At 45.0% G+C, this 25325-nt stretch overlaps 1 protein-coding gene across 2 annotated transcripts in view; it reads right to left on the minus strand.

The window, feature by feature from the left end:
- Window positions 1-21736, minus strand: part of clip1b (CAP-GLY domain containing linker protein 1b) — a 53510-nt gene extending 31774 nt beyond the window's left edge. For both annotated transcript variants that reach the window (XM_083638942.1, XM_083638941.1), the window contains exons 1-10: window positions 21617-21736; window positions 18644-18843; window positions 14474-14860; window positions 14255-14388; window positions 13955-14079; window positions 11268-11469; window positions 8210-8407; window positions 6794-6897; window positions 5291-5351; window positions 44-205 (exon numbers count right to left, since the gene is read on the minus strand). In XM_083638942.1, coding sequence (XP_083495068.1) covers window positions 44-205; window positions 5291-5351; window positions 6794-6897; window positions 8210-8407; window positions 11268-11469; window positions 13955-14079; window positions 14255-14388; window positions 14474-14860; window positions 18644-18731 — 1461 coding nt within the window. In that variant the 5' untranslated portion in view covers window positions 18732-18843; window positions 21617-21736. The remainder of the gene's footprint in view (window positions 1-43; window positions 206-5290; window positions 5352-6793; window positions 6898-8209; window positions 8408-11267; window positions 11470-13954; window positions 14080-14254; window positions 14389-14473; window positions 14861-18643; window positions 18844-21616) is intronic.
- Window positions 21737-25325: the final 3589 nt, after the last annotated feature.

Consider the following 25325-nt stretch of genomic DNA (forward strand, 5'->3'; position numbering starts at 1 on the left):
GTAATGTGCTTGTAAACGGATCAAATGGAATAAATCCACCCACCTGTTTCTCCTGAGACTGTGCCTGGGCCCTGAGGCTGCCCAGCTGCTGCTGAGACAGGGACACAGCGTCCTCGGTCTGCTGGGACGCCCGGAGGCGGAGCTGGAGGTCCGCGACCTCCCTCTCCAACTCCATGATCCTGGAGCGCTCAGACACCGTGGCCACCTGCAGGGGGCGACGCAGAGAGGACGCATGACGGCGAGGCAGGGGGGAAGAAGGACAGAGAGAAGGGAATAACAGTAGAGATGCAAATAAATATTTACCACTGCTTTAACCTGCTTGGAGTACGAGATGGGTAGGCTTCAAGTAAAAACTTGAATGTCACTCAGAAACATTGTGTTTAAAATGAATTAAATTAACAAATTTGATTTAAAAAAAACTTTCCTGCTACTTTCTCTGTTGGATTAAAAATATTGAAATATGATACCTTAACATATTTAACAGCAAAGCGGCACAATTTTAGGCAGACATAAACAGAAGAGTGTATTCATTATCAAACTGAATAACTACACTGCATAGACTCTAGAGAGAATTCAAGAATAAAATAATTAGACCGTCAGTGATGTCCTCAATATCTTGCCAAGCATCAGGGTGGACTCTAATCATAGAAGGTATACTAAATTCAAAACCAAACCCGATGTCAAACTCCACCCATCTGGTATCTAGGAATGCTACAACAAAACTGCTTCTTTTACAATCTTGATTCCTGAGAAGGAAATTCAACTGGTTACCTGTCCCACTCCATAGGAAGACCAGAGCACAGGCGCAGCCACCAAAAAGAGAAGCCGGTGCAACTAGGGTTTCAGTAGTCTGCTTTCCATCAACGTATTTTTGATGCGCGTTTTGAGGTATCGCATTAGAAAAGGTTGATGGAAACGGCAGAACTCGGGGAAAAAAACACTTTTTCAATTTTGCAAACAAGTTTTTACGCTTGACAAACAAGTTTTTACGCTTGCTTGAGTTTTTTTTTTTTGCCTTTTCAAAAAAGTATTAAAGCACAAAATGGGAGATGGGAACACCTTTTTCGAATAAGTGAAGCTGAACGCTGAACAGCTGGCAGCTGCTGCGATGCGATCGGTCCAGATTCAGAACTGCCCGATAATCCTGCAGCAGATCAGATGTTGTTCTGGATCCTAAAGTGTTGCACCCAAAGACTCTCACTCCATCCCTAACATGCCTTTTGCACGCTGACTCCCACAACTGTTTTGTGCGTCTCGTTTCTCAGATATACTGCATGTGTATGATATGATATACTGTATGTATGATATACTGTATGGTGAGCGTCGCAGAATGGACATTTTCCCTGTGATATTGCGCCGTAATATTTACTTGTCACCGCCAGAAAGAAAGAAAAACAGCCACCTGCAGATTACATGATGTAATAATAACGATTACTTCTCCTATTGCAGGAAACCATTGGAAAGTTCTCTCCATCTACACACAATTTATTCGCTTAACAGCCATGAATGGAAACGCACCTCATTGTCGACTTTTTAAAAGTTGCGCTTAGAATTTGTGCCAAACCCGATTGGAGATACAGCTAATGATTGGTCCTTCAGGTAAATTACTATATTTTAGGCCACACTGCTGCCATTGCAATTTGTCTGACAAACAGATCAAATCAAACTTCACTAGAGGTCTGTTGTGGTCTCCACTCCATTTAAATGGATCAATATTGGGGAGTTCGAGGCTTGGAAAAATCGGCGAATTCTCTAGTCCCAAAAAAGACAGGCAAGATAAGCCAATTAGGTTCCTATATAGAGACAGTCGGCATGTGTGGGAACGCCAACAAAATGTTAAACGGCTGGCGCGCGAGTGGGGTAAAACCGCCGATATATCTCATGGGCTGACTCACCAAAAGACGGTGCTGCTGCTCTAAACTACAGGTTTGGGGGTTCTAGAGCAGAACACAAGACGTCTGCTCAGATGTGCGTTTACTGCGGTGGTTAAATCCCCGATCGTGTCTGCCTGGGCTGGGCTATCATCTAAATTCTAACTTTGCTGAATGGATAGAACGGGAGGATTTACCCCACCCTGACCACGCCCCCAGCCAGGCTGAGCCAGCTAACCCAGCGTCTATTGGGGGCGTTGCCAGACATGCTGACTGTCTCTATGCATTTGACTGATTTACCTCAATCTCACTCATTCAAAGGCTCACTTGTATGGGCCAGAACGTCTTTAAAACCTCAGGGGTCCAATATGATTGGACTGGTGTCTGGTGCACAGCTGTGGCAGACAGGTAAGACGTTATCAATTAAGATGAGGAAGCAGCTGGTAATCTGACTCTCATTATCGTTAAACACATGCACACACATGTAGAACGATAGAACGGGGTGATAAGAAAAGACTCGATAGACCAGACCAGCACATCCGGGTAATTTGCAAAACATGAAGGCCGCGGCTCCTTTTTAGGGGACAACACAAGCCACTCGCGTTGACTTCAATGTAAAATAGCAGTACCCAAAAAATCGATAGAAAAATAACAGAATTATTTTTGTTTATAAATGACCCAAAAGACACCATGACATGACAATATATTTCAACTCGGCCGGGCCATAGAATGCGCAAGATACATCGACACGAGGTACTTGCCGTATATGAACGCTGTATCCAGTTTCCACCAGGTTACATGCATCGTCCACATTGACGGTGTCACGCCTACTCTATTAAAACATATCTATCGCAGACCTGTTTTTTTTTTTTTTTTGTTAGTGAAACTATAACAACACAGCGACTCTTCGGCATATATCTCTATCAAATTAAACCGTTTTAAATAGTTTGTTTGAAGTGGATTCGGCTTCTTGTACCGTCTTTTACTATGGTGGGTTTCCCCTAAGAAGGGGCGCGGCCTTGGCGCTGGATGCTTGAAGACGCGGCGCAGTTCTGGTCTATGATGTCAAGGCTAACAACAGCCTGGACCATTAGCGGAGCCACTTGTGGTTCATCTGACAACGGCACACCCTTATTGTGATGCCTTCAACGCATGCTGCACATCATTCTCATTATGACCCCTACTGGGTGGGACCAGTATTACCCTGGTGTCCTCTAAATCCCTCTGGAGTTTTTCAGCTTTGGTCTTTTCAAAGAGCAGGCTCTGCTCGAGCTCCTTTATGTGGGCATGCTCCAGTCTGCTCTGCGTCTGTTAGTAAGAGAGAGCGAGAGGAAGAGAAGGAGAAACCACACCAATGCAACACTGACATGCAGACAGAAAGGGGACAACAAGACATGACTTCAGAGAGGAGGCCGCTAAGTAAGAAAAACACTGAGTCCCGGGTGCACAATGGACTAGTGATGGGAAGTGAGTCCAACAGCAAACCGAATCCAATTCAGACATCATTCTTAAATCGTCTGTTCTGAACACTCTCACTGAAGACTGACACCGTTTCGCTTTTGTTCTAGTGTCCAGTGAGAGACACGGGTGTAAGTCATCGGACGCCGATTTCTCCAGAGTGAAGAGGATGCAGACAATAAGACGCTTTTCACAGAAGTGTGTGAGGCCGGGCCTTTACGGTGATTTTACAACAGCTAAGACGTGTCCGCGACACTAGGGCTGGGTATTGGCAAGGACCTCACCATACGATACGTATCACGATACATGGGCCACGATACGATTGTATCACGATACACTGCGCTACAATACATCTTGTGATAAATGGTAAATGGTAAATGGCCTGCATTTATATAGCGCTTTTATCCAAAGCGCTTTACAATCAGTAGATAGTCTACATTCACCCATTCATACACCGATGGCGGCAGGCTGCCACGCAGGGTGCCTACACACCATCGGGAGCAAGGAGGGTTAAGTGTCTTGCCCAAGGACACAACGACAGCAGCTGGGAGGGAGCGGGGATCGAACCGCCAACCCTTGCGTCATTGGCCGACCGCTCTACCTCCTGAGCTAAAGCCGCCCCGTGATATATTGATATACTGTACATACCGGTAATTTACTGAATATTTTTAAAATAGAGCTAAAAATACAACATGCTGTGCACCACCCAGGTAGTGTATTAATATGTACATCACTTTATATTGATAACTTAGTGGACACATTTAGTCAAAACTACTGAGTGCTGAGTGTGTTGCTGAACACACTGAAATAAAAAGTATTCTTATTGTGTCACTGAACACACGGAAGTGCAAAAAAATCGATATAGTGATATATCACGATATTTTTCTGAAATATCGATAACAGTATTGCGGAAAAAATTATTGCGATATATTGCCGTATCGATTTCATTGCACAGCCCTACACGACACGCCGCATTAGCTGTTGTAAAATCACTGTAAACCATGGCCTCTTGGGGCTTATTGCGTCGTTTGAAAGCTAGCTTATTTCTTGTCGGCTATTGTATTAGCAAACACTGCGACAGGAAGTAAGCTAGGGGCAATTTAGAATGTTGATGTTGTCAAGTTAAAACCGTCAAGGGAGCGAGATGAAAGCATGTGAAAAGACTCAAGACAAGGCAGACACAAAGAGTTTTAGAGGACGGGCAAAAAAGAGCAAGTGAGAATGGGAATGCAAGCGCTGCAAATGGGTAGCAACGTGGGACAGGAAGATGATATGAATTCAGCATGAATCGAGGTGATTTAGTGGTTCAAAGAAAAAAAGCGGGGAAAAACAAACAGCTTGGCGAGAATGTTGGATTAAATCATCAGTTCTTATAACTTACAAGGAAACGCTCAGAGGTCATACAGGGGTCATGCTAATCAGTTATTTAGCATTTAGAATTTGGTATCAAACAAAATGAGAACTGAGAGCAACAATAGTTTCGAATTAAAGTTAAACCCGAAAGAAATCCAAACTTAGGTTAAGTCTTGAGGTCGACCGATTGTTTAGCTGATTAGTTGTTTTTGTTTCCATTAAAATAATGTCCATTTAGACACTTGATAGTAGAGGTGTGCCGGTATCTTATTGTATTTAATTCCAGAGGAGTATATTTAACATTTCAGTCATAGTAAACATCAGCTCATGATTGTATATATATCTTTATTATTAAAAGTGGATACAATTATTATTATATATATATACTGTATATATTTTTGCACTCTGCATCGGCCTTGAAGAACCCTTAATCAGTCGACCTCTGCTTAACCTTGTTTTGCAAGATGGGTCATAGACTATAGAGAGAGATGGAGAGAGAGAGAGAGAGAGAGAGAGAGAGAGAGAGAGAGAGAGAGAGAGAGAGAGAGAGAGAGAGAGACATAGCGAGAGAGAGAAAGAGAGAGAGAGAGAGACAGACTATTGGTTACCTCAAGGTCTCCTTTGGTGATACATGCTTCTTCTACAGTAAACTGCAGATCCTCCACTTTCCTGTCAAATGGAGAGTACGGTAATATTCTTTCAATTTTGCCTCTATGAAAATAACAGTATCTTGACATGTTTTTTAAGCCTCATTGTAGTAGAGGTCCGGCAGGACCTGGCTGGTTGTAAGGCAGCCAGGGATGGTCGAGTCCCACCAAAGTCCTCCTTTGTTAGATTCGTTAGAGAGGTGGTCCGCTGATGTTCCTCGTGGAGCTCGCGGTCTCTAGTCCTCTGGGGCTCGTGCTCGCAGTCTCTCTCAGTGCATTGTTTAGCTTGCATTGTCTCAGATACGTCTGTCAGAACATAGTCAAGGTCCCACCTTCTTACGCGCTCTTGAACCAGATGGTCTGGTCCTAGAGCACTCTGCACTATCATTACCCGCTCATCTGATGTAGTGCTGACTGGTTGCCACTTTGCACCTCGCCACCAGTTATGCCTGTTTCGTCTTTCCTGTTCCCGTTCCTTAATCCTGGTCCATGCCTCCTCATAGTCCAACACCCTGGCGCCCTGACGTGCTGACCACTTGTCACGATCATCGTGTGCAACATCACTGGTGATGTCATAACTCTCATCTCTCGTCCCGCTTAGTGATGTCACACTTGTTTCGATGATGTCATATTGACTATAGTCTAGCATTGTCCAGCTGGTTATGACATCACCGGTCGGGACGTCACATGATGTCTGATGTCACTGATCGCATTGTGATGTCATCGTCGCGGTGATGATGTCATCACCAAAATGTCATCCAGGTATACTTCCAGGGAGCTGGCTGGATCCGAAGCCCTGGGTCAACCCTGGTGGCGGCCATTGAATTGGTGGACGCAAAAGCTTTGTAACACTCGTGTAGCCATGTTAGTTGTAGTCCGAACAGTATCTGTACATACAGTATGTGATGGTGGCACAGATGCTGCATTCGTTTATAACTGGCAAGTGGCAAATTGCAAATAAAACGCCACGTTAACTGGGAGTTCCTACTCACAAACTTGGGTATGATTTGTCAAACCCCAGTTGCTCCCGGCGCGTCATTTGACGTCATTTCAACATGGCACCCGCCATTGTAAGAATTTAAAACACATTTTTGACGTATTTTTCTTTTCTTTTCAACAATAGTAAGCTTTCAGACCAATCAGCATCCCAATACAATAAACCCATACAACTAAATGTTAATGTTGTTATTAGCTGTTAGCTTAGACAGCTAACGGATATTAGCTTCCATGTTTCTGCGACTTGAAGCCTGAAGCTCAAACGCACGTAGGTCAGAGATGACGCGTTTGCCACTTGCCAACTCCTACCATAAACGGATGCAGCAAGAGCAATGTGTTTTAAGCCTAGTGTAGCCATGTTAGTTGTAGTCCTAACAGTATCTGTACATATGTGATCTTGGCACAGAGAAATGTGTTTTCAGCCTAGTGTAGCCATGTTTGTAGTCCAGGTTCGGCCACGGCACTCACCTCTTCTCCTCCTCCAGCTGGTTGAGCAGCTCCACCTTGTCTCGATCTGCTGCTTCCACCAGGGCTCGCAGCTGGTCCAGCTTGGCCTCCATCTCCACCGCATACTGATGCACACACAATACAATTCCATAGGACAACATACAATATACATGAATATTATTATTATATTACAATTAATAGGTTCATATTTTCATAGTGGTACAGTAGTTGTAGCAGAATTAATATAATTTTACATTATAAACTGACGGAGAACTTGAGCTAAGAATGAAATGTACATAAATATATAATGCAATCTAATATGAAAGATTCAATTTTAATTACCTCCACCAAGGAGGTTCGGTGCGTTTGTTTGCTTGTTTGTTTGTTTGTCAGCAGGATTAAGGAAAAACTACTGGCCCAATGTTCATGAACCTTCCGGTCAGGGAGTAGCATGGGCCAAGGAAGATCCCATGACATTTTGGAGCGCATGTTGAAGTTGTCAGCTCTTCTACAAAGTGGCAGACAGGCATGAAGCCACTAATTCATAGTACTATTTTTCACAGGGTTATTACAGTGTGGTTCTGTCTGCCAGGGCATCAAGATTTCAAAGATGTAGCTCTAGCCTACCTCAGATATATCTACCTCAGATATATCCTAAAACACAGTACAATGAAGGTAGTTCCACAAGTGAACATTACAGTTTGATTCTGTAACTATGTTGAGCCAAAGAACAAAGTAGATTAGGCCTGCACGATATGAGGAAAATCTGCGATGTGCGATAACATTGTTCAATATAACGATGACGATACGACTTGCGATAAATAAACAAATATTAAAGTAGGCATATTAGCTACACAGTTCCTATGTGTTTCTGCTTTAATAATGCTAACATAGACCCCAAACATAGCCTATGCCCACTGAATAAAGAAATGAAACACACACTGACTCCAGCTGAAACTACACACAGCGTGTTTGGGCTTTGGCAGAGGGGCGAAGCGCACTGTTGCAAGGGAAAGGTGTACGCTGGATTTACAACACAAGACAAAATGATCAGATGCTGAGTGGGAATGCATGACGCATGTAAATAAAACCACTTTTGTTATTCATTGCGTTTCAGGCAGTCTTTGCGATGTGTTTATTGCGCCTTATATGTACAGAATCTATGAAATTGGCAAAGTGATTCTTCAAGCAGTTTTTAGGATTGTGGTCGACAACAGCAATAAAAGACAAGGGCGAAAGGATCAAGAATTGGCAACCACTTGATATGTTTTAGCCTTATGACAATTCTTTATCAAATAAATGGTGTACAAAATGTAAGTGAAGCTCTTGCTAAACTGCATGTTTATGATTTAGTCGTAATTGTTAGCCCGTTAGCCTGCTATGCTCTTGTTTGACAGAAGTTGCTTCACTGATGTACTGTATGCACACGTGTCTGACCTGATCTTGACCGTTCCTCAGCAGGAGTATCTCCTGAGACACCTCTCCGGCGCGGCTCGTTGCCTTGGCCATCTCACATCTCTCCAGGTCTCTCTCCACCAGCAGCTGCTCGATGTGCTGCTGCTTCTCCTGCAGAGCCTCCTGCAGCGCCGTGGTGCCAGAGATCTTACGGGCGTACCGACAGGACGTCTCTGTCAGCTGGACGGAGACACACGCATTCATGTTTACGTCTCTGTCAGCTGGACGGAGACACACACATTCATGTTTACGTCTCTGTCAGCTGGACGGAGACACACACATTCATGTTTACGTCTCTGTCAGCTGGACGGAGACACACGCATTCATGTTTACGTCTCTGTCAGCTGGACGGAGACACACGCATTCATGTTTACGTCTCTGTCAGCTGGACGGAGACACACGCATTCATGTTTACGTCTCTGTCAGCTGGACGGAGACACACGCATTCATGTTTACGTCTCTGTCAGCTGGACGGAGACACACGCATTCATGTTTACGTCTCTGTCAGCTGGACGGAGACACACGCATTCATGTTTACGTCTCTGTCAGCTGGACGGAGACACACGCATTCATGTTTACGTCTCTGTCAGCTGGACGGAGACACACGCATTCATGTTTACGTCTCTGTCAGCTGGACGAAAACACACGCATTCATGTTTACGTCTCTGTCAGCTGGACGAAAACACACGCATTCATGTTTACGTCTCTGTCAGCTGGACGGAGACACACGCATTCATGTTTACGTCTCTGTCAGCTGGACGGAGACACACGCATTCATGTTTACGTCTCTGTCAGCTGGACGAAGACACACGCATTCATGTTTACGTCTCTGTCAGCTGGACGGAGACACACGCATTCATGTTTACGTCTCTGTCAGCTGGACGAAGACACACACATTCATGTTTACGTCTCTGTCAGCTGGACGAAGACACACGCATTCATGTTTACGTCTCTGTCAGCTGGACGAAGACACACACATTCATGTTTACGTCTCTGTCAGCTGGACGGAGACACACACATTCATGTTTACGTCTCTGTCAGCTGGACGGAGACACACACATTCATGTTTACGTCTCTGTCAGCTGGACGAAGACACACACATTCATGTTTACGTCTCTGTCAGCTGGACGAAGACACACACATTCATGTTTACGTCTCTGTCAGCTGGACGAAGACACACACATTCATGTTTACGTCTCTGTCAGCTGGACGGAGACACACGCATTCATGTTTACGTCTCTGTCAGCTGGACGGAGACACACGCATTCATGTTTACGTCTCTGTCAGCTGGACGGAGACACACACATTCATGTTTACGTCTCTGTCAGCTGGACGGAGACACACGCATTCATGTTTACGTCTCTGTCAGCTGGACGAAGACACACACATTCATGTTTACGTCTCTGTCAGCTGGACGGAGACACACACATTCATGTTTACGTCTCTGTCAGCTGGACGGAGACACACACATTCATGTTTACGTCTCTGTCAGCTGGACGGAGACACACGCATTCATGTTTACGTCTCTGTCAGCTGGACGAAGACACACACATTCATGTTTACGTCTCTGTCAGCTGGACGGAGACACACACATTCATGTTTACGTCTCTGTCAGCTGGACGAAGACACACGCATTCATGTTTACGTCTCTGTCAGCTGGACGGAGACACACACATTCATGTTTACGTCTCTGTCAGCTGGACGGAGACACACACATTCATGTTTACGTCTCTGTCAGCTGGACGGAGACACACGCATTCATGTTTACGTCTCTGTCAGCTGGACGAAGACACACACATTCATGTTTACGTCTCTGTCAGCTGGACGGAGACACACACATTCATGTTTACGTCTCTGTCAGCTGGACGAAGACACACACATTCATGTTTACGTCTCTGTCAGCTGGACGGAGACACACGCATTCATGTTTACGTCTCTGTCAGCTGGACGGAGACACACACATTCATGTTTACGTCTCTGTCAGCTGGACGAAGACACACACATTCATGTTTACGTCTCTGTCAGCTGGACGGAGACACACACATTCATGTTTACGTCTCTGTCAGCTGGACGGAGACACACGCATTCATGTTTACGTCTCTGTCAGCTGGACGAAGACACACGCATTCATGTTTACGTCTCTGTCAGCTGGACGAAGACACACACATTCATGTTTACGTCTCTGTCAGCTGGACGAAGACACACACATTCATGTTTACGTCTCTGTCAGCTGGACGAAGACACACGCATTCATGTTTACGTCTCTGTCAGCTGGACGAAGACACACACATTCATGTTTACGTCTCTGTCAGCTGGACGGAGACACACACATTCATGTTTACGTCTCTGTCAGCTGGACGAAGACACACGCATTCACGTTTACGTCTCTGTCAGCTGGACGAAGACACACACATTCATGTTTACGTCTCTGTCAGCTGGACGAAGACACACGCATTCACGTTTTTGCATTTGGCTGATGCTGTTTTCCAGAGCGACAAGAGATAAAAAATTTTACTGATTTTCTCACATTTTCTCCACAACTGTACTTGGTCAATTCCCCCTGCTGTCCCCGCTCGTTGCTCCACCCCCTCTGCCAACCTTGGCAGAGCCATAGACGAGCACATGCTATATAGACTACATAGACTACATAGACTAGCACATGTTTGCTCCAATACATTGTCGCAGTCGCCAGTCGCTTCTTTTCACCTGACAGCGAGGGGTTTCACCGGCAGGACATAGCACGTGTGGGAGGATCACACCAATCCCCCCCAAGTTCCCCTCTCCGTCAAACGGGCGCCCCGACCAATCAGAGAGCTCGACCAATCAGAGAGGCACTAGTGCAGTGACCAGGACTCATACCCCACCGGCTTCCCACCCACAGACACGGCAAATTGTGTCTGTAGGAACGTCTGACCAAACCGGAAGTACCGCTCCCGGGAATCGAACCCGGGCGGTAGGCGAGCGCTTTTACCTCAACACTACCCAGACGGCCCAGCAAGACATTCTTTAGAGTGCAAGCAGAGCATTGCGTGCGTCTTACCAGTCCCGCTCGGCTGGGCTTGCCGCCGACAGAGGAGGTGACAGAGCTGAGTGAGCTGATGGAGGAGGCGCTGGGGCTCCTCTTCAGGGTCGACCTCCTGCGGGAGCTGTTAGCCTTGGTAGGGGTGGTGCAGGGGAAGCCGATGCGTGTCACCTTGTGGACCGGAGCAAACAGGCCGTACCTGGGCAAGCACTGAAAATACCTGAGCAGAAGATCAACAAGAGGAGTTGCACGTTACAGCCAGGCACCGACTGAAACCACAACAGAACAAAGAACAGAACAACTGATATCCACTGGTTTGGTTTGGGAGGTTTTTCCATCATAGTCATTACAGAATTGTCACTTGTGGAACAGCAACAGAAGCTGATAGGCTGCAGGTTGCTAGGTGACTTTAAAAAGAAACAGAGTCCGCACACTGCTCGACTTGCTCCCAGTTGATTTATTTGAATAAATTTAATTTAAATAAATCAACTGGGAGCAAGTTGAGCAGTGTGTGGACTCTATTTCTTTTTATACGTTTCATTGCTTTTGTCCTGCACCTGCATTTTGAGTGGATGTGCGCGCTCTACTTTTTATATGCTAGGTGACTTTACACAGCGTTGCCACTCTTTTGTAATGATACGTTTTCAAGGACAAATTATTAAAGCTGCAAGCAGCGATGATCGGACCCTCGCACCTTCGTGCACATCAGGATGAGCCGCAGCCACAGTGGGGCGCTATCGAGCCCTCTTGCCACACCCGAGCCCCATATCAGATCAGAATCATCACCCCTTCTGATGCGTGAGCCAAGTTTTGTGAGTTTTCAAGCATCCCTGAATAATGCATTGCCATGGCGACGGCGTTTGATGAAAACTCAAAGGTTTGAGCATCATCAATGTTTTAAGACTTTTTTTATGTTTATGTTTTTTTTGGGGGGGGGTGCATTTTTGCCTTTATTCGTTAGGACAGTGGGCAGACAGGAAAGGTGGGGAGAGAGAGGGAATGGTCGGGAATGGTCGGATTCGAACCTGGTTCGGCCGCGCAAAGGACTACTGTAAGCCTTAAGCGCCCGGCATGGACTTGGCGCCCTGTCGCCAAATGGCGGCGACAGCGAGACTGTGCATACGCGAACGTTAACTCAGCGCGTTAGCTGCGGTACATGTTCAAAACGTTATCTTGTCGTTTGCCAAGAACTTGCAATCATGTCGGTGGGGGGACATTTTATTGTCCCTCCATTTCAAAACTCATTCCGGTGAGCCTGCAGAAGGCTTTGCTAGATGAGGGACAAGCACTGTTAAATGAGGAAATGGCATTTCCTCATTCCTCACAACAAGGAGTTGACGCCGCAGAGAGTCAAATTTTTCGAGGAGCTGCACGCCCCCTCCGCCGAGCTGTGCCGATAGGACGCCCAGCTGCGGCGACCCCCTCTGCGCAGTCAGCGACCCCCTCGGTGCAGTCAGCGAGCCCCTCGGTGCAGTCAGCGACCCCCTCGGTGCAGTCAGCGACCCCCTCTGCGCAGTCAGCGACCCCCTCGGTGCAGTCAGCGAGCCCCTCTGTGCAGTCAGCGACCCCCTCGGTGCAGTCAGCGAGCCCCTCTGTGCAGTCAGCGACCCCCTCGGTGCAGTCAGCGAGCCCCTCGGTGCAGTCAGCGACCCCCTCGGTGCAGTCAGCGACCCCCTCTGTGCAGTCAGCGACCCCCTCGGTGCAGTCAGCGAGCCCCTCGGTGCAGTCAGCGACCCCCTCGGTGCAGTCAGCGAGCCCCTCGGTGCAGTCAGCGACCCCCTCGGTGCAGTCAGCGACCCCCTCGGTGCAGTCAGCGAGCCCCTCGGTGCAGTCAGCGACCCCCTTGGCGCAGTCAGCGCCGGCGATTTCGCTCGAGCATAATTTGCGCTTTAGTGGCACGAGCTCTACCAGGTGAGTCACTGGGAGGGACGCCCCGATGTCTTAATACTTTAAAACAATCTACGGTAATCTAAACTATGCTGGTTACTTAGGTGACCCGCCACATATTTGAGCTAACAATGCCTACGAGAGAGCACAACAGCCAAAATGACAGCTCAGCGATCAGCATCGCTGTATGCTTCTAGCCTACAGGGAGAGTGATACAGTAGGGAGGAAGGAACTAGTCTCGCTTGCCAGATCTCCAGTCTGGACTTGCGGGGGGGGGGGGGGGGGGGGGGGGGGGATGCTCTGTTTGGTTTAACCTAGTCTCACCTGCCAGACTCTCTCCCTACAATGGGGGATAGCAGCAAGCTAGCATTGTTGATGTTGTTTCACAGGAGCAGAGGCATTTTGAGATAGACAGATTCGTCACGGAGGGAGCGGAAAGGAAAATCCATATATGGTCGCAGCCGGACAGTCAGAGCGGGTCAGAGCCAATGGCAGAGCTTGTGGGGAGCGGAAAGGGATTTTCTTCTGCTGCCGTCTGAAATGGTCGCCACCAATGGCAGAGCTGATACCAGCAGCCTGTTTCCATGCAGCCAGACTTCTCTCCCGGCAGGGAGGGAAGTCTGGCAAGCGAGACTAGGAGGAAACTCTATCAAGCTTGGTCCAGCACTCCAGGTATATCAAAATTGTATCATAGGTGAATTTTGAGGTGACCTAAATCCATGCACTTTCAAGGTCTTGATTTTTTTTAATAATCCAAGCACTTTCAAATACTTTCCATACCCGTGGCAACCCTGTTTTTGTCTCAGCTCATGCTTTACCTGGTTCCTGCAACAGCTCCGTCATTCTTGCCGAGCGGTTCGTCCAGCTCCACCCCGCACCAGTCTCCTTTGGCAAAGTCCGTCTCACCCAGAAACCGGACCACTCCTGCCTTGGTACCCCCCACCTGCACACAAAGACGCACACACACATACACGCACACACACACACACACACACACGCAGAGACACGATGCTGAGAAGACCGCATTATTGTTACGCCTGGCTAATGTAGTAAACTGCTGCTCGTTGCTGTTAATCTTGGTTTTACAGATGGCTTCATTCAAACACTGAGCGTCTTACCAGCACACGGTCTCCCAACCTCAGCTCTCTTCTGTTCTTCTTGGCCGAGTCCGTCTCTGAGAGGTTGGACAGTGACTCGCTGGCTGTGAGCGCTCGGTTAAGTGTGGCACTCGTCTTTATGCCGGTGCCTTGAACTGAACCAAGAAATAGCACATCTTTAGTACAAATGCAAATCTTCCTTTATCCGCATTTTCACTGATTCGTTTGCTCGACGTTTACCGGTTGAGGCAGTGCCAGCGGGCGCGGGCTGGCTCGTTGCGGGGGGGGCTGCTGCTTGTGCTGGGCTGGTCTGGCCCCCGTTCGCCTCCTTCTCTGGAAGCGGTGTCCTGGATAGTTTGGAAGGCCGCGTGAAGATCCCCCTCCCGTCCTCACACTGGAAGTACCGGACCCCTGCCACCGAGCCGTCGTTCTTCCCGATAGACTCGTCCAGCACGATGCCTGCCCACTGGCCGGGGGCAAACTGCGTGCCCCCCACGAACTGCACATACCCGGGCTTGTTACCGTTGACCCAGACCCTCTCCCCGAGCTGAAAGTCCCCAGCGCCATCCTGGGTCGGGGAGGTCCCGCCGCCAGGGGGCTTCTCTGGAGGAACCGGCTTTGGAGTACCTGAAATAACAATTATGGTTTATTCACCTTATGTTCAGACGCGGGGGTTGGGCAAAATTCTTCCGGGTCGTGTTAACACTTCCGGCGGTCACGGCGCGAAATATGAAAGAACGTCACGAAGAAGAAAGTTGTCTTTGTAGCGGACAGCGCAGGGGGTAAAACAAAGAATGTAGCCTACTGCTTTGAGCTCGGTACACAGCAAGCAAGCGAGTATCCACTGTTAGCCAGGTCAGATAACGTTATCGTCGACAATGACGAGCACTTTCTTGTAAAACATACCTAGACTCCAACAAAGAAAGCTTCAGATAGTTTTCTCTCCTCCGAGCGCTCGAGACACTTACGCCTTTAAGACCCGCAGACGTTAACGTAATTCCCTGGAATGCGAGACTTAACGAGCCAGTTACATGGCGTTGCATTGCCGTTTGCTTTTATTTGGTATGTTAGATACAATTGGCTAAATTATTAGTTAATTCAGAGTTAGATGATATTGGAGCAGCCAGCCATTTTCTTTTTCTTTTTTTTGCCGGAAGTCGTCACACGACCACACAACCGGGTCAAATGGGCGTGGCTACAAAGGTGAATAGCCTACATAGCCACTACTTTTGACGATCATTTAACTCCAGGGACACTGCAAGAACCACAGTGATGTCTTCTTCTGCAGCAATAATGATCATTTATAAAAGGTTGATGAACCATGCTAACAATTAGCAAAAGCAAAATACCAGAGTTATTGATTGGTCTTTTTTTTCTCCTCTATTATTTTGTGATGCTCTATAGACAGAGTATATCTTGTATCTGAAACCATCGGCAATCAAAACCAACTGAGCGGAGACCTTTATAGAAATGAGTCCTTGTTCCTGACCAGTTAGCGTTACAATCAAACCCACTGCAGTTGAGCAGCTCCCGATAAATTTGCAAATGGGGAAAATGAATGAGAAGATACAGCTAAGTTCTACTGTAGTTTCTATCCTATAGCACAGGAAGCATGGGAGAAAGTGTGATCAGATGTGCACTTAGTAAGCTGTTTAAACACTTTGAGGGAATTCAGAAAATGTAAACAAGAAACAAAAAATGTATTAAAAGACAATCATAACTGACCCCTTCGGTGTCTACAATAATAACTGACCCCTTTAATGTCTACAATAATAACTGATCCCTTCAGTCTACAGTAGTAACGGATCCCTTAATGTCTACAATAGTAACTGACCCCTTCAGTGTCTACAATAATTTATTGTCAGATGCTCTCTCCCTGTGTGTGTGTGTGTGTGTGTGTGTGTGTGTGTGTGTGTGTGTGTGTGTGTGTGTGTGTGTGTGTGTGTGTGTGTGTGTGTGTGTGTGTGTGTGTGTCATCATGGCCAAAAATGTGGTCCTAGAGACACCTATTGGAGCAGCCGGGAACTACAACAGAAGCCGTTTTGAGTACTTTGCCATGTCTGTCTGTGTGTCTGTGTGTCTGTGTGTCTGTGTGTCTGTGTGTGTGTGTGTGTGTGTCTGTGTGTCTGTGTGTCTGTGTGTCTGTGTCTGTGTGTCTGTGTGTGTGTGTGTGTGTGTGTGTGTGTGTGTGTGTGTGTGTGTGTGTCTGTGTGTCTGTGTGTCTGTGTGTGTCTGTGTGTCTGTGTGTCTGTGTGTCTGTGTGTCTGTGTGTGTGTGTGTCTGTGTGTCTGTGTGTGTGTGTGTGTCTGTGTGTCTGTGTGTGTGTCTGTGTGCCTACGATAGCGTCACACCTGTACGAGATGCAGTCATCGTGAAAGTTTACAGGTGTGTCGTTCAGATCACAACGAAGCCCGGGTTCGAAAAGGGGTGTGGTCTGTGCAAGGGGGCCCAAAGTAGGGTGGTCTTCTTTTTCCGCGTGCTACGTCAGAGTGTGCTTGCCCACTTCACACAAAGTTGGGCTGGTAGAGTGTAATAAACCTTCTGTTTTTTTTGTTTTTCTCTGTACTTTTCACGAGTTTCCTGGTGAGACCGTGGGCGCTTCCATGACAGCCTCCCTCCCTGTTTCCAGCTGCCGGTTGCCTGTTTCCGCCCAGCACCGTTCATAGCGAAAGAGACTGAAAATAATCATAATAATTGTTGTGACTTTGTACCTACCTATGTCTTGTAATGGAGCCCCCAGCACAACAATTTCACACGTGCATAATTGTACAACGGAGTGACAATATATCTTGAATCTTGAAAGAGAGAGACCGCTAAAGCTCCGTTCAATGACCAAATAGTAAGAGTTCCGGTTTGGACGTTTAGCCTTCAAAACAAAAGCGGCCGCTATGCAACCACATACTATTTTTTGCCATTTCGGCTAAAATAAGCCCGTGCCGTACGAGTGAATTGACATTCACCTCGTTTTTGTAAAATATCGCCGCTATGCATGCAACCACACAACGTTACTATTTTTAGCCATTTCGGACTAAATAAGCCAAACGTTCCCACTCTTTGACAGCGGCGCGCACCTCCTTGCTAGTGAAAAAAATGTCAACAGGAAGTCGACGACCGGCAACCGCTGAGAATCATGGGAAACGTAGGTCCAGGAATAAGGTGAATATGAAGGCATTGATGAATGTGATAAACCTGTTGCTACAATGTGAAAGTGATTATATTATAATTGAGAATACGGTAACTTGAGACCATCTTGCGATGGGGGGGGATCACGCCTGTAGAGTTTCGTGACTGCATCTTGCACGGTTTTGATGCTCGCATTCGCAAAATCTGTCCACAGACACAGACAGACAGACAGCCAGACAGGCAGACAGACAGTCAATATAAACACCTGGCAAAGTACTTAGAACGGCTTCTGTGGTAGTTCCCGAAACAATACAGTAGGGTTCTCCAGGAACACATTTTGCCATGATCACACATACACATACACACACACACACACACACACACACACACACACACACACACACACACACACACACACACACACACACACACACACACACACACACACACACACACACACGGTGTAAACAAATACACAGAATCAAAGGTAACAAAGTATGAGCACAAATCCATGCAACAGGAAATCACATTATAGTACAATAGAGGTTAAGTCATCTTAAATGGAAAAAGCAGTATTTTTCTTTCCTGTTTAAGACTTTAAGTTTTATTGTGGGTGTGATAGGATTAGGCTGATTTGAATGTGATCATTACTACTCATTATATTCTGACATAACAACTTATGAAAACTAAAATAATAGAGAATTCATCATCTCTTCCATGCTGCTTATTGAACCTCGTCTATTATTTTCAGTGTTGGGGGTAACTCATTACAAAAGTAACATATTACAGTAACATATTTAGCAGTAACTCAGTAATATAACTTATTACTTATAGGATTTCAGTAATATCATACCAGTTACTTTGTCAAGTAACTCAAGTTACAAATTGAGTTACATTTTATTACATCAAAGCACATATTTAAAAAAGATACAATCATTTCCTAATCAAACTGTGTGTTTTTATGCAAATAACCACTATAGATGACAATAAGAAAGGAAAATAATAACATTTTGAATTTTGGACTGTTTACACTGATTTCAAGGTGGTTGAAATAATTTTTCGGGATGGTTCCGGGGCAGCAATGTCATTCTGCTGCTGCTGTTATTTTGGTGAAAGTAATGCAAAAGTAGTGTAATAAGTAATGAGTTACTCTACACAGAAGGTAATATTGTAAAGTAACTTATTACTTTCAAATGAAAGTAACTAGTAATATGTAGTATATTACATTTTGAAAGTAACTTGCCCAACACTGATTATTTTCCCATAATTTCTTGTGGTTCTTCTCACCAGAGGAGGGGGATGTCCTCGTCGGCACGCCAGCTGGGCGGCCTATTTTGCTGGGAGGTTTGATTCCACTAGGCTTCCCTGTACTCATGGCTCCTGGTCTGTCCAGGGGTGGGCAGCTGCTGCGGGGTGTCTGGCCTGATCAAGGTGGGGGACTTGGCCTTCCCCACCTCCCAACAATGCCCCAACTTGACGGAATAGAGCTGTAAAACAAAAATATACACCCAATTAATTAAATGTGGGGGAAAAACGTTCAAAGTCTTCCTCTTTCCAAAGTCCTTATTCCATAATAAGATGTTTACTATATAAATGTTTACTTTTTAAAATGTTTCTCTTTAATAATGACACGTCTGTTAGAGTTGGTTGATGTAATACCAAAATTTTGACTTCTTTAAAAATACCAGGCCACGTATGACATAAATAATACAACTAAAAATGTAATGACGTAAACTCGGAAAAACAAAACATGGCACTAGAAATGCAACAAACCAACAAAGCTGGACACTTTCTAATGAATTTCGATGTGGATTCATTTGCAGACGCAAGTTGCAGAAATTTGTGAAAACAAATTTGAACCTGAAAATGCTTAGATTGATTCGTGGAATCAAAAACATGTGTATATATCGGTCGCAACTTCATGGTACCTACCAATGCCAGTATGAACACTGAAAACAACAGCCAGACATAGCATAGCATAGCAACAACAACTGCAGATGGCTTACTCACTCACAAACACTGCTCGGACAACACAGAGAGGACACTGTGCACCGAAACAACAACAGCAACAAGCAGATGCACTATATAAGAAAAACACAGGACAAATTGGGCTCTATATACATGGTGTTAAGAAATTATTCCACATAGTCCACATATACAAACTCTACCTAAATGCCTTTCTGGAGGCCTGGGTGGCCACAGTTGAATGGAGTTTCAAAGATCCCTGTCAACCACTACCTATCAATAAATGGTGTGTGTGTGTGTGTGTGTGTGTGTGTGTGGGAGGAAGGGGCATATATGATGATAATAGCTCAAATAAACAAGGATTTGCAAGCTATTACATACGCCTTGGCATCTGGGATTGTGTACTCTGACTCTGTCCTCTATTTCACTCTGACTGACTGTACATGCTGTCACTTGTCCATTTCACCGCCCAGTTTAAGGTCACAAAACCATCTCAGCAGGGCGGGCCTAATGAGGAGTCCATACGTAAGGACATTAAGGAGAAAGCTGGACCTTCTCACAGCATAGTGCGCCACCGACAACACCCTGGGTATGTTGAACTAGCCCCAAAACTGTGGCGAAGAAGACTGAGCTCTCTGAAGGCATCCAGCTGCTCTCCTCATCCACTGGAGGTCAGTGGCTCAACTGAATGATTCATGCTCCTAGTTTCCACTGTTACCAACACCGTCAAGTGGGAGGAAAACACCTCTTGCTTACAAGTCCAACAAAGTCACTTCCTGCTGCCTGCAAGCTCAATGCTTCACAGCTATTTTACTCAATGGATTTTACGGGTCAACAATCAAAAACATCTGCACATCCTCCACCAGACTGCTCCTCTTCTTCCTCCTACTAATCCAAGGACAAGCTTCAAAGTGTCGTCCACACTGCTGTCAAAAAACAAACTGACGTTGCTATTTATGCCAAGCTCTTTATGATTACAAGACTGTTAGTACACTCATAAATCTGCATGTCTTTGCATACTACACCACTTCTCTGTCTCTGGAATCCATCACATTGTTTCATAGTGCTCAATCACTTTTTCATCAATTCCATCCTATTCAGTGCTGATGATGATCAGTGAAGCAGGCAGACTGATTCTGAGCAGCACTCCAGTAGGTTTAGACATGTTTCACAATGGAAGGGCTGCGTTTGCAAGATGTCGCGTGTTTGCTTCCACCAAAGTGAGCCTGCGATATAGAAGTGTGTGACTGTGTAAGGGCAGGTTGTCAGAGTTGGGTGTGTAATGTGTTGCAATCATATTTTGTTTGACAGCTGACAATGCACAATTTATCTATTTATTTATGCTTTTGGGAAGAATTGTACAATGTCTGGAGGGCTGCCTGACTTGAAAAAGAGTAATATAGTTGGAAGGTGCTCATTGGTTGGGGCTCTGATGAGGAGAAACATTAAGGAAAACAAAGACACTCTTCCTGTATTCATCAAAATGAGCCACCCGTTTGGGATGAGTACCTCCATTACGACTAATTTGTTTTTAGATCTCCTTGGTGTGCCACTTTAAATAAAGACCCTTTTATGTATGTATTATGTATGTATTTGTTTATCTATTTTATTATAGATGAAGTGTGTCTCCCGTTTATCCTAATGCATACGTTTTTCTGGATGATACAGGCTAAATGAGATGGTTTGTCAGCTGTGGCGCTCAACGCTCCTCCCCCGCCCAGCCAGGCTGCCACCAGACCAAAACACATGCACACCTACACTACAGCTCAGCTGTCAAAAATGGATCCCGTACAGCCAGTGTCTGATGTCGATGGTCTGACACAGCATCACAGACTAGAGTTGATTGTCTCTAGCATGTGTGCTTTCCGATATCACCCAGATACTTTTCTTTTCTTGACATGACAAACAGACTGGCTCATATTGTTGTGTCTTTATGTTCCATTCTACTTGCAATAAGGGCGTCTCTGTAAAGGTGTAACCGATCATAACACTCTTTTTCCCCACATCATATTGTACATTTCATTTCACGGTGCTTGTACATTGATCAAACATGTCATTTGGTAACGTTAGTTAATTACAATGTCATATTTTGCTCCAGGTAGGCTATAGCCACAGGGCCCAAGTATAGCTCCCATCCCTGCTGGAATTCGCCCCTGGCTGCGAAAGAGCTAACGCTAGCTAGCTACACATTAGCGAGATAGCATACGTTAGGCAACTAACATTAACGAGTAACTCACAGTAGATTAGAAAATAAAAAGCAGACGAGTGTAAGAAAGAGGTAACTGTGATGCTTACTTGGTCTTCCAGATGAAACGGGTTTCTGTTGCGGACGCTGTGAATAATAAGTGCGATGTAACGTTACCTCACTTGCTCCGTTAGATTATTTGATAATCAAGCGGCTCTTCCCTGCCCAGCCCAGACTGACAGACGCTGACGTCACCTTGGAAACTTGTGCTGCCTTCGTGTACTCATCGTAAACTGCCATTATTGTAAATAACAACCATCGCGCACTGACGCGGTTTGTCTTTTGGTGGACATCAAATCAGATAGGGATGGTTAATTGATTAATTAAATGTAAAAATGGTGTCAAGTAAGATTCAAACTAAGAGTGAAAATTGAAACATGCAAGAATAATAATTAGCCAATGTATACATAGAATAAATTCTATCGGCTCGTCGACATAATTGCTTACTAAAGCTGGCATCTCACCAATTGATGTCAGATTTCTCATTTTCACATTGCTCATTGTGTTTACTCTGAATTAGTGTCCTCTAGTCTAGAGAGCACATCACTAGGCTATGCTATGTAGTGTGCTATACATTGTCAGGCCAGTCATCCCTGGACATAAGAAGACAGTCACTATTTGTTTGTATACATTACAAAGCCATCCAGGGGCAGCTAATTTAGCTACATAAGCACTTTACTCATAGAGGTAGAGATACAATCTGATCAACAATTGGACACCTGCTTGCCTGAGTGCTCATGTTTTTAAATTCGTCTTTATAGCTATTTTAATTTGAAGACATTTTCTCTATTTTCTGTTTGCATGCTCTTACTGTCCTGTTTAGGCCAATATGTGTTTGTTTTTAACATAACATTGATTAATCATCTACTAATGTATATTCATGTTTTGTAAATAGTTAGTCATCATTAACTAGGCTTATAAATGACTTACGACTGAACATTATTATAAAGTGTTACCACTTTTTTTTTTTTTTTTTTTTATTGTCGTTTTCCATTTGTTAACAGATATAGCAATGTAAAGGACCTCTTATTTTAGTGTAATTTAATTTGTTTATTCTGTATTTGTCAGCATTGCACATTTACACATGCACTAATTTCTTGCAATGGTATGGTTCTATTGTTTACATGTAAATTACAGAGGACATTTTATTTTGAAATTGAGACTTTTATTTTTGAAACCTTCAGAGGAAATGGTGTGCTGCTAGGAGCGGACATTGGGTTTTTCTGTCTGTTTGCGTCTGGGCACGTCACAAGGAAGGAGAAGCTTGGCGCGCAAAGAAAGGCATCCAAGCAATATTAACTTGCTAAATTGTAAGGTTGAACTGTTTTCTTGTATGTGAACAACAAGTGGACAACTAGAGAGTTTCTGAAGCTCATCAGTGTCGTGAATCATTTCACTTTTCATGGCCCACGGCCACGGTAAGGCACATTGTAAATTAGTATAGTTTCAATCTCAAACCAGGAAATACTCTGTAACGTTACTTTATACTAACGAGAGGTTTTGTTTTCATGTGTAAAGAGTTTCTACTGTGAAGAAGAGGTTCATACTGTACGGATCTTGCACCTCAGTTGGAGAGTGAATAAGGTACAAATGTGATGTTTATTGTCATCTGTGGTTTGTTTAATGTTTGTTATTTTTCATTGAATGACTTACTGTCTACTAGCTTAAATGCTGTATGACCTCAGCAACAGTTTGTAGCTATTTTGCTTTGTTGGCATGTACTGAGCACTTTGACATCATTGTTAATGTGTAAATCTTTCGCTGTTTTTCTCAGCTCTTACGGTGTCAATGGATTTGATTAAATCGATTAAACATCAGTCAAAGAGTCCGACCATCTTCCTTCTGGGGCTGCTACAGTAAGAGCTTCACCACTCATCGTCCCTGCCATCCTGCTGCATCCTGGTGTTCATGAAAGTCTACAGTGCTAGACTACTACGCCTGTTAACATCGGAGTCATCAGGCCAGTCTGCATTCTCCCCACGGTTCATAAACAACAGGTCATCAACGGCTTACGGGCAGCGTTTGAATGGACTCGATGTGATGGTCAGAGGTTAGAGTTGAATAGACGTTCCACATGGAACTGTGAGTACCATATAAGGTGTGCCACTGCTATAAGGACCAGAGAACATTATTAGGCTGCTTGCGTCTTCTTCTATCGTTTAAGAAAAGTGAATTCATCCACATCAAGGCATAACAGATTTTTCACATTTACTGTGTTAAAAAACAAAAACAAAAAAACTGTATGGTTGGATTGTATTTGAGCTCATTCAAAGTATATATTTTTGTGAACTTGAGTCTAATAAGGCCAGATTGGTTATGCCAGCTCTCTCTAATCTACAATTACTTTTCTTTGAGACATTTAAGTTGACTACTGTCATGTACATTTGCGTACATATTACTGAACCAATTACTAATTGAAAATTGAAGAGCCAGCTGGCTTAGCTCTAAAAAATGGATGAATCAGATAAACAAGTTGATAGCCTTCAAGATGGAATTCAGTCTCAAGACCAAGTTCAAGAGAATGAAGAGGAGCTCCGACGTTCAAATCGCTCACGTCATCCTACTGAAAAAATGGTTGAATTTCAAAAGGATGAAGCTCAGAAAAAAGAAAAAAGACTTTCATCCTTGTATGACCAATGGAAGATACAAGCCCGCAAAGCACGAAATGAGCTAAAATCAGACATTTCGGAAAGTCAGCTAGGATCTCTAGTTGACACAATAGAAAAGGCAAAGGACAATCTTTTGAGCATGTATGTTGAAATCAGGGATTGCATCACACCATCAACAGAGACAAGGCGGCGGATTGATGCATGTGAAGCCGTGACAAAGGATATTGTAAAAATTGCCTATGAAAGATTAACGGGCGTTAACGGCGATTTTGACTTTGAAGAGGAAAAACAACGCCTTCACGAGCTACTTCATCGTGATTATGCTATGTCTATATATGGATCCTCTGCCTCACATACAAGTCAACATAGCAAGACCTCATCAGTGGCAGCCAAACGTGCAGAGGCAGCAGCCGATCTTGCAGCTAAAGAGGCTGGGTATAGGGTGCTGCTTGAGGAAGAAAAACAAAAAGAAAAAATACAGCACTTAGGGGAGCAACAGAGGACAGAACTCGAAGCTCAAAGGCGTGAGTTGGAGCGAATTCAAGCGGAGAAGGACTTAAAGGCAGCCCGAGCCAGGCTAGAAGCCTATGACCAGGAGACAGCAAGACAGTCTTACACCAAGCCCGGTTTCTGTAGTACCACAGGGCAGAATTACATGTCTCCACATGCCACTCTTCCTCCTCCCAATGTCATGGCACCATCTCAACATGCTTCTCTTCCTCTCAATGTCATGGCACCATCTCAACATGCTTCTCGTCCTCTCAATGTCATGGCACCATCCTGGCATGCCACTCCCTCTCTCTATGTCATGGCACCATCTCGACATGCCACTCCCTCTCTCAATGTCATGGCACCATCTCGACATTCCACTCCCTCTCTCAATGTCATGGCGCCATCTCCACGTACAGATGTGGCTCTTCTTGCGCAAGCTGTTCAAGACAGTATAGCAGTCAACAGACTACCTACACCAGAGCCATCTGTATTTAATGGTAACCCCATTCATTTTATTGAGTGGAAGGCATCCTTCATATCACTCATTGATCAACGGAACATTCCTGCTGCTGATAAGCTTTATTACCTCAAAAAATATGTTGGTGGTACAGCTCGCAAAACTCTTGATGGAGTGTTCTACAGGAATGATGAAGCATAT

The sequence above is a fragment of the Poromitra crassiceps genome, assembly GCF_964638095.1.
Source record: "Poromitra crassiceps genome assembly, chromosome: 6".
In the NCBI taxonomy this organism is placed as follows: domain Eukaryota; kingdom Metazoa; phylum Chordata; class Actinopteri; order Beryciformes; family Melamphaidae; genus Poromitra; species Poromitra crassiceps.